Consider the following 9,752-nt stretch of genomic DNA (forward strand, 5'->3'; position numbering starts at 1 on the left):
AAAACCGCACGGAGAGACTGCAAAGCTGGGCGTCCAAGTACTGCACAATACAAACGAGAGAAGTCCAGTTAGTTGTGATGGCACCTTTTATTAAACAGTTGCACTCACTTCAAGCCGCTCTGGATAACCACAGTGTAGAAAAGTACATGCAGAGTGTCTGTCCTGCAGGACCAAGACAAGAACGCCTGCAGTCGTTTTTAAAAAGCTCTTTTTGACTGACCCGTCTTCCCTAAACGTCCCGGGCGCCTTTAAACTGCTGCCTCCTGATCTCCGCATCGCGCCCGCAATGAAACATCTTCCTGAGAGGATTCGTTGAGGACGCCGGGGGCCTGGCTCAGAATCTGCAGGTTTACAGAAAACCTCCCCGGTGCTCTGGAACACCCGGGAACCACCGCAGAACTCGTCTGCTCCTCAAGCGAAGACTATTTAAAAACTAGTTTTGAGAATCTGTCTTCTGGAACACTGAATACACAAAAACGGCAAGCGTTTGAAAATTGTTCCACCAAAAAAAGTCAATTCAAGCGACGCTCACTATAAATAAAAAACCCAACTCTCTTAAGCCCTTTTTCCACCGCACGGTACCAGCTTGACTTGCCTTTTCTTGATTTTTCCATTGCTGAAAAGTTGCGCCCGCTCACAGAGCCCTCTGCTCCCGCCGCCACACAGACCGCTGCAGCAACGACGACAGAGGAAAACACAGCTGGAAGGTTTTCATACCGCTTATCTGTCTTTACATTCTGAGGAAGGTTTTAACTTAAATCAAGAGACAGCTGTGTGTGGCGTCGCTATGACGACCAGCTACATTGAGAGAGGTACTATCTGCAATGGAAAACGAGTCGAGGCGAGTCGAGCTGGTAATGGAAAAACGGCATAAATGACAACTTCATTTGTTAATGAACCAGGCGATAAGTTGGAAAGCTCTGGAAAAAGCTTCTAGGTGGACTTATTGAAGACATTTGTGGTCAAATTTTCAACGCAAACTTGCCGTTTCATAAATTATTATTAACAATCAGAAGTGACCAAGACTCTGAATTATTGCACCGTTTGATCTTTAGTTCTGTGAAGTCCACAGCATGATGGACAATATATCTTTGAAGGCACTACGCACACTTTTTGATTTCGGAGGCTCGGGAAAAGCAGAAACTGCCCGATTCAGACTAGACTTTGTGAATACTGTGTTCCAGAACCTTTAGGATCATCACAGAACCCGAGTTCTGGAACCTTTCACGGACGTTCCAGAGCTCGCGGGTCCCCCGTTGTTCTAGAACATGGTGGACTTGATGTCCTGGCTGAAGAAGGTTCCAAAGTTGAGGTCTCTGGACATCAGCTCCTCCTCCACGTTCTCCAACGCCCACTTGTGTTCTACGATCTCCAGCGCCTCCCACTCGCTCTGAAGCAAGAAAACAAAACAGGGAACAAGTCGACGTATCTGCACAGACGCAGGCTCGAGTTTCAAGTCGAGCTCCATTTTAGATTTTACTTTGTGGGGCGTTCAGGATCTGACAGAAGTTATGCGGTCATATGTGAACATAATGCGTTTCCTTTAAAAGGTTCGGTGTGTTAAGTTTTACTGCCATCTAGTGGTGAGGGTTGCGAATTGCAACCAATGCCTCACGGTGCGTTCATGTGCTTTTGAGTCAGATTATGGAATCAACAAATCACTATCAGAGCATATAAACAACACGCAGACATCTACGACACCTTCTATTAATTTAATTCCTAAATCAACAACAAAAAGAAAACTGTCAACATTTGGTGCTTTTTTATTATTTGTTTACTGTTCTGTTCATTTGTTATGTAAGGTCTTTAAACACCACTGGAAAAGATGTCCAGTGTGCACGATTTAACACTCATCTTAACTTTCTAATGTAATGATCTGAAAAGGATCTCTGTGTTTAGCTGCCCTCGACCACAACACACAAAAACAACAACAAGAATGACACCATTCATTGTGTTTTCTGATACACTGATGTGAGCTGACTGCGGATAAATCGCTATCTGTGTTTGTAACAGCTGATAAAAAAAGAAACAGACGGATCCTTCAATTATGTTGTGGGTGCAGAGTTTTCCAACCAGAGGGCACCAGTGTTTGGAACCAGCTGTGTATTTTGTGGAAACTTATCTTGGCTCGTAACCAAACATAACAAATGTCAGGGATAATCTTTGTGTTATGTGTTTCTGAAAAGAATCGCAATTTAAAATGCTCAAATATCAAAACTGATCTATCTTAAATCGATTGCGTTAATGTCTCACCTTAAAAGCCTTGTTGGGGTCCGGCGGCATCGCCATAGCGGCACCCGTCATCTGGTCCTGCATGACCCGGGACTGATCAGCAGCTGGAAGGTAACAACCAACTTCGATCAGTGAATTGAATCAGAGCAGCTTTCACATCCGGACCGTCTTTATAACCGTCTACACACATGAACACACACACACACATTACTTTTCTAAAACGGTAATATCATTACTAGTTACTAAGGCAAGTAACGCTGCGTTACTCGTTACTGAACGACCCATCCTTGACGTAAATCCACGACTGTGCTGCAGCTCAGCGGACCTTCTGTTGTTCATGTCAACACTAAAGGAAGAAGTTCTCTCCACCGTAGCTGCTGCCATTTCTGTGTCACAGTCTCAGATGCAAAGAACATTGTCGTCTATTGTAAACTGTGTGCGACCAGCAAAAAGCTTTCAGCCGCGAACATTTCTACATCCGATTTATTGAAGCATCTGCAGAATGAATGAATTAAAATCAAATCTATGCGATTCTGATTTCTCTGCACATCCAAAACTGACAAACAAAAACAGATGAGAAAGGGACTCACCGTTGTCCTGTCCCAGGATGAGGCTGTACATGCTCCTCAGCCCGAACACATTCAGGAAGTACCAGGACGCCGAACTCACCCTGCAGGTTGTGGAGACGCAAAGTGACCGAGGTTAAATAAATAAAACTAACATGAAGGCACGACCGTGTGAAACAATCCAGTAACTTAAACTCAGCTCCACCGTTATGAAATTATGTCATTTTTATTTAATTGTAGCAAAACTGTTCTTTTTAAAAATAAAACTATATAATTTTACACCATTTTTCCCAAATGACTAATTCTGTAGCGACACTTATCACAACGTTTTTGTTTGTCAGTCAAGACAAACGGGCCAGTTTTGCGTTTGTCAAATCGAATTGCAAATCTTCAATGAAAAGCAGAGTCCTGGTCCTTTTCCTGGCCTGGTTTTGACAAATAAATGCAGGTCTCAATTAGAAGCCTGGTCAGTTTTTTTTATGGAAGTTGTCTGGATGTTTAACACCTCCTGAAGCCCGCGTGAGCTACTTCTAAGCTGCTTAGATCCTGCTTACCGATATAAATGTTTAAACGTTCTCCACAATTCAATCGTTCAGATCATTTGAGAAAAACAATGAGCAGCAAAGTATAATTCATTCAGATTTACCGGCATGGTAAAAAAGACAGTTTTTCATAAAAATTTAAAAATAAGAAGTTGAACTAACTACGGTATCCTTTGGGTTTCATTGTTTCTGACAGAGTCTCTCTCTCGCTTACTTTTTTGAAAGTAATATTCATACTGGTTGAAATTAAACCATTTGATAGTAGCCTATTCCCCATCTTTGCTGTTGTCTGTATGTATATACACAGTTCAGTGGAACAGGCAATTACACTTTCATGATATCTCTCTCTCTATCTCTATGTATCTCTATATATCTATATCTCTATGGGGCTGAACGATTAATCGTTTTAAAATTGAAATTGCGATTTGAAAGAATGCGATTAGCTAATCGTGAAGACGGCGATTAAAATGTAGGTTCATTTGCACATCTGACCAGTTTTAAACAGTCATGCAGTTACAAATTCATACTACTACCTACTCACCAATCAGAGCGGGCACGGGGCGTGTACATTTTACAACAACAAACGAAACTAGAGGAAAATGTGGTTCAATTAACACTGAAGTGTTTCAGCAGCAGAGCGTTTAGCCTACACGCTCATTTTGTGTGCTTTAACTACGGATAACAGCTCTCTGAGAGCCCGCTCTGCTCTCTGCAGGCTAACGTTACATATCCACATGGAGCATTTCAGAATAAAAGCGTTTCACCTGCCTGATTTTGCTTATTTGTTCAGTTGTCCTTGAGTTTTGTGCTTCTACCGTGGTTAAGCAGACTACGTAGTTAAAGGGTTTCTTTTGTCTGTTTTAACTGTGTTTATTGTAGATGTACGATCGGGAGCCTGCAAAGGGTGTTTTATTTTGAAAATCTCTATGCCGTTCCTGCCCGGTTCATCTGCTCTGTGCTGCTTGACGCGGCTTCTGTCAAAAACAGACTGGCAGCGAATGTTGAACTTCAGCAAAACTTCTATAAAAAAATAAATGAAACGTAATATCTGGCAGAAAAATCTAAATTAGATCATAAAATTACATAAATTATGTCTGCATGTGTTTTTATGATCATTTCATATTTACATTTTGGGTCTCTGTAGAAAATAAACCTATCAACGGCAGGATAGTCGTTTGGTTTTCTTGTTGATGTCAAAGAAATATTTTGGCTTCAGTTCATAACACAAACACGCTGTGGATTAAAGATGGAGAGTCATTATTTTGAGAAAACTTGTTGGTAAATGTTTGTACTGCCGTCTGTGTTGTGTTCATCGTCTGGTGAGGAGCGGTGGGGGTTTCATTTTTACCAGGAGGCGTCCAGCGACAGCAGGTCTATCCCTCTCTGCAACATCGGCTTGAACCTCAGAGTCAGAGGGAACGGCACCTTGGCTGCACGACAACAACAAAGACACATCATTAAAAAACAAACAAACAAACAGGAGGAGCTTAAAACAACTGCTGCATGCATCCCTCAGAAGATTCAGGTCAACACAGAAGTCCCTTAAACCTGCATTCTACTGAACGGCCAGCAGGGGGCGACTCCTCTGGTTGCAAAAAGACGTCCAGCTCCATTAGAAATGATGGTAAAATATTTCTACTTCTCAGCTGATTTATTCCCTCAGTAAACACTTTCCTGATGAGTTTCTGGTCTCAGTCGCTAGTTTCAAGTCTTCTTCAACACAGCATGATGTTCATTTAGTAAATTATGGTCCCATTTAGAGGAACAGAGACCAGGAAGCAGGGGAGGCTTTAATTATTTCATTTTCCAAGTATTCATTAAATATCATGTTTTTCTACATCAACTCTAGTTGCGCCCACATGTATTCACTACGGACTTTGACAGGAACTTTAGACTTTTGGAAATGCATTTACTGCAGATAACTATTCACACTAATAACACAAATAAAATGGGGAATGTTCTGCATCAGAAGCGATACAAAAATATTAATTCAAAAGGTAAGAAAAATGAAACTAAGAGTTTGTGATGATCAAAAAAACATTAAAGAACACCTGGAATACTGAGTGATGACAAATTTATTACAAAGACACAGACCCACGTTGCACTTTAAATATTTAATGACGGACAGCTGAAGAACTCACTTATGACGAATCCGGAGAAAGCCCAGTTGATCCAACCGCCAATCACAATCATGGGCAGGACGTTGGTCAGGTTTCCCTTCATCATGTCTGTCAACATGCTGGTGTCTGAAACAAAACACACACCGTTTCATTTGTTTATCTAGACGCCCACAGATGAAGTCAAGAGAGTCACAGCTCTGTTGCCTTTTTATGTATAGCAGCAGCACAGTAGGATGGATGGATGATGGGTGGCTGGACGGACAGATAGGGGGACGGACGTGTCTTATCCACTGTACCATCCCCACCCAGCGAAAAATACAGACCTGGAGATCAAGATGAACTTTGTTCTCTCTCGATTACAAACACACCTACCTGTCATGGGGTTCTTGGGGACGACCTTCCTCTTGACCTTCTTGAAGAAGCCCGTCTCTGCGTTGTTGAAGTAATGTTTCCTCATGGCGAAAGACTGAAACAGTGACAACATGTTTACACACAACAGCTCAAAGTCACAGAGACACGTCCATTTATGAGTCAGGATTTTATTTAAATGTCTATGATTACATACTTTTAGCTAAACTATCCCCTCATAACTTAAATCATCATCAAACCATTTCTTAAAATAAGACTTTATAACAACAGCAATTTACATCAAAGTAACTGTTTAATTATTTCAAATCTAAAGTCTACCCTGGCTACAGGATGATGAAAAGTCAAAATGTACTTTTTAGAGAAAATCTTCCACATGTTTTCCTGGCTGAAACCTTAGTGCTTTCTGTGTAGGTTTAATTTAAACAGAAAAACACAACAAAATAACAGTAAGACCACTGTGTTGGCAAAGCAGAGGTCCCAACACGGGGGGCCGTAATACAACGTCATCTGTCTAAGATGTTAACCTCCATCACAGATTTCTACTGGATGATAAAACGACCATTACTTTCCACATTTGTAAAATCCAGCCTGAGAGTTTTATAAACTTCTGCAGCATTTTGGCATCTAATAAACCTTCAAACTCTTGGATCTGTTACTCGAACTGGACTTCATGGATCTTACTTCATGCTTTAGTGGTACCTGACGCAACACAGCAATAAGCAAGTTTTTTTTTTTATTTACAGTGCAGTTTTGGGTCTGAACTCACAATAAATTCTACCGTTTTCCCAATGAGTTTATGAGTTTACCTGTCGGGGAATGTACTTCCCATTCTCTCTGAGGATCCGGCTGCGCAGGAGCACCTGGCTGAACACAAACACCAACATAACACTCAGTTATGTGACAGCACAGTCCATCAGCCAGCCAATCAGAAACATGGGAAGCCCAATAAGAACAAAAGGAGAACTCACATGAGAAATTAGGGCTGCACATTTACAGCCAAATTGATAAGCACAATTATTTTGATCTATATTGAGATCACGATTATTCATTGAACATATTTTTATTGCACTTTCAAATAGAAAATTAAATAAACAGGCAACTGTTTTGACATCCGTGATGTGCTGCATTTCTGCTAATGTACAAATCTTTGCATCAAAAGAAGACTTAAAGTGCATCATCTCCTATAAGCAAAATATAAATAACATTTTACCCGTAAAGTCCACCAAATCCAACTACTAAAGTTTTCCATTAGCGGAGCACGCAGTCAATCATGTTCATTTAATTGTGGGAAGCTAAAATCGTGATCACAATCAATATTCAATTAATTGTGCAGCCCTATTTGAAAAATCACAACAGGTCAAACGTCAGAGTCACTGGCTTGTTGGTGCAAGGGCCCAGGGGACGGCCCAGGGGACGACCCAGGGGACGACCCAGGGGACGGCCCAGGGGACGGCCCAGGGGACGGCCCAGGGGACGGCCCAGGGGACAACCACAGTCTCACCTGTCAGAAACCTGCTCCAGGTCGACCTTTTTGTCGCTGTGGAGCAGCTGGGTGACGTAGTGACGGATGATCCCGACGAAGAAGGTGATAAAGACGATGGGCAGGACCACCCACATCCGAATGCTGGAGTCCAGCAGGAGCTCTGGACCGGCCATCGCTCTCTGTTCGACCAGCCAACACAGACAGGAACTCAAGACAGGGCGACGCTCTGAAAGAGGAAAACCACTCTTGCCATTTTCATGCCATATTTAGGTGCCAAAAATAGATACGGATTTCAATTTCTTTGGAAGGATGAAAAATGTTTAGATCACAAACTCTGCTCTGATTAAGATGAATTTATTGTTCAGGGCTCCTAAAGGCAGAGTCAGTACTACTAGAAACTACTTATTTAAATCATGAACAGGGCTGAGATACGGTTCATTAGCTCTACATTATGTACATGTAGTAGTGGAAAAAAACACTCCTTCACAAACAGCAGCCAAGTTTACAACCATATTTAGCGAAATTTAAAATGCCTTTCCAGAATATCAAGAAAAGAAAACGCAAATTAATGTGGATTTAATGTGTGTAAAGAAGTTAAAACAGCAAGATTTCCCTCTGACATGCAGTATTTACAGTCTCAAAGTACACATTCATGTTCCCGGCTAGGTCTTGTTCCTTTAATAAACACTTTAAAAGGTCATTTCTAAAAACTGTCACTCCGCTGCACAATTTAGAACAACGCTTTCCTATCCAGCTAACCTGAAATCACATATTTTCCTGCTGAAAGCCATGTTAGAAACAAATAAACTTGGAAAATCAAATTTAAATATTTTTTAATGGCACAGATCTTTACAATATAAAACTATATAGATGTTTACAAAAGGGTTGTTCAAAGATTTATTCATAGCTTTAAAACTCCACTGATAGACTGACAGTACTTTATCAATCCCAAAGGGAAACTGCAGCAGCTGTAAATAAAAAATACCACACAGAGATTAAGATCAAATAAATCTACACCTGCGGATAGAAACTAAAAGAAGATGATAATACACTTTTTGCCTGATCTGCCTAATGAGCTGTATCAGGTGTGTAATTGTGCAAATGAGCAGTGACATCTTGATTTAATGCCTTTGTTTGTCTTTTAAATAAAACTCTAGTCGCTCAAAGAAGCTAGAATCAAACGGCACCTTGCTGGAGAGGCAGCTCGTAAATACACAAGGTCACATCTTTAAACGGCTCTCATCTAAAAGGCCTGAAGCTGAGCTAACTAAAACACGACAACCGGACACACCGTAAGCTTCAACCGAACTAACCGAGACGTTATTTAAACATCCTACCGACATGTGACCGGTCTTCATTTAACAACAACACGCAGCTAACGTTAGCATTAGCCCTGTTTAAACGATGGGACCGGAGGCTAACTAGCCTCTAGCCGGCTAGTTAGCCTTGTTATTGCTTCTACAGACCGTTTGTTTCAATGCCACTCCTGCTTTTTTTAATATATATATATTTATAAGCTGCCAGCTGATGAGAATATTGAATGTTTAAAAATAACTTACCACATTTATAAAGTTTTGAGAATTAGCAACGCGACAGACACGTTACGCAGTTCGGCGAAACGACGGAGAAGCACTTCCTGTTCAAGCGGAAACACTGACCATGTGATAAAGTTAACAAAATAAGATAAAATAACAGACTTCTAATAAATAAGTAATAAAAGTATTCAGAGCGTGGTTTAAAAAGTAGAATAAAAATATAATTTACTACATCAGCTGTTATGTTAAATCAATATAGAAATACATATGAAAATATATAAATGAGTCGTTAAATAAAAAAATAGTTAATAGTTAATTTTTTAGATTTATTTCTTTCAGGGGAATTTTATGGTTTTTTTGCTGGCACACTTGGTCTGCCTTAAAATCTTGTCGATTTCCTGATGGACATAGTATATTTGAGAATGTTCCTTATGAAAAAGTGTGGGCATTACCTACTCTTTAAATATTTGCTTACTAATAAAGTGCAGAAGTTACGTTTAATTCGATTCACCGGTTCTACCCAGCGAAATCTAAACAGAATATTGAAACTGAGATGAAAATATTTCCCATTTATTTTGGAAGTGTTCTCATAGTGAGAAATTCTGGAATTTCATTCAGGCTTATCTCATTCCTGGTGTTTCTTTTTGTTTTAAGAATGTTTTTCTTTGTTGTTTTTGGTAGACTTCACCAGTGAGAGAGCGAACAGACATAAATACTAAATGTCGACAAAATGTACACAAACAGAAATTCAAAACAAACAAACAAACACAAACCTTGGTTTCAGGGGATATTATGTGTTGAAACAACTACTTATTGAACAGCAGTGTTTTGACTGTGTGCAGCTTTGCGAGATCTTATCTGATCTCTGATTTGGCCAAATATTTTATCACATTAAAAAATTTTAA

At 40.3% G+C, this 9,752-nt stretch overlaps 1 protein-coding gene across 1 annotated transcript; it reads right to left on the bottom strand.

Moving 5' to 3' along the window:
* Positions 1-68: 68 nt before the first annotated feature.
* zgc:86609 (TMCO1/EMC3 family protein) lies at positions 69-8,995 on the bottom strand. Its single transcript, XM_038721659.1, has 9 exons — positions 8,872-8,995; positions 7,331-7,538; positions 6,636-6,693; positions 5,833-5,926; positions 5,482-5,586; positions 4,689-4,770; positions 2,823-2,902; positions 2,254-2,336; positions 69-1,390 (listed from the first exon to the last, which is right to left on the bottom strand). The coding sequence occupies exons 2-9, from the start codon at positions 7,483-7,485 to the stop codon at positions 1,262-1,264; spliced, it is 786 nt and encodes a 261-aa protein (XP_038577587.1). The 5' UTR covers positions 7,486-7,538; positions 8,872-8,995; the 3' UTR covers positions 69-1,261.
* Positions 8,996-9,752: the final 757 nt, after the last annotated feature.

The sequence above is a fragment of the Micropterus salmoides genome, unplaced genomic scaffold (genome assembly GCF_014851395.1).
Source record: "Micropterus salmoides isolate LMB-PRFRI ecotype aquatic unplaced genomic scaffold, ASM1485139v1 Ms_hic_scaffold_16, whole genome shotgun sequence".
In the NCBI taxonomy this organism is placed as follows: Eukaryota; Metazoa; Chordata; class Actinopteri; order Centrarchiformes; family Centrarchidae; genus Micropterus; species Micropterus salmoides.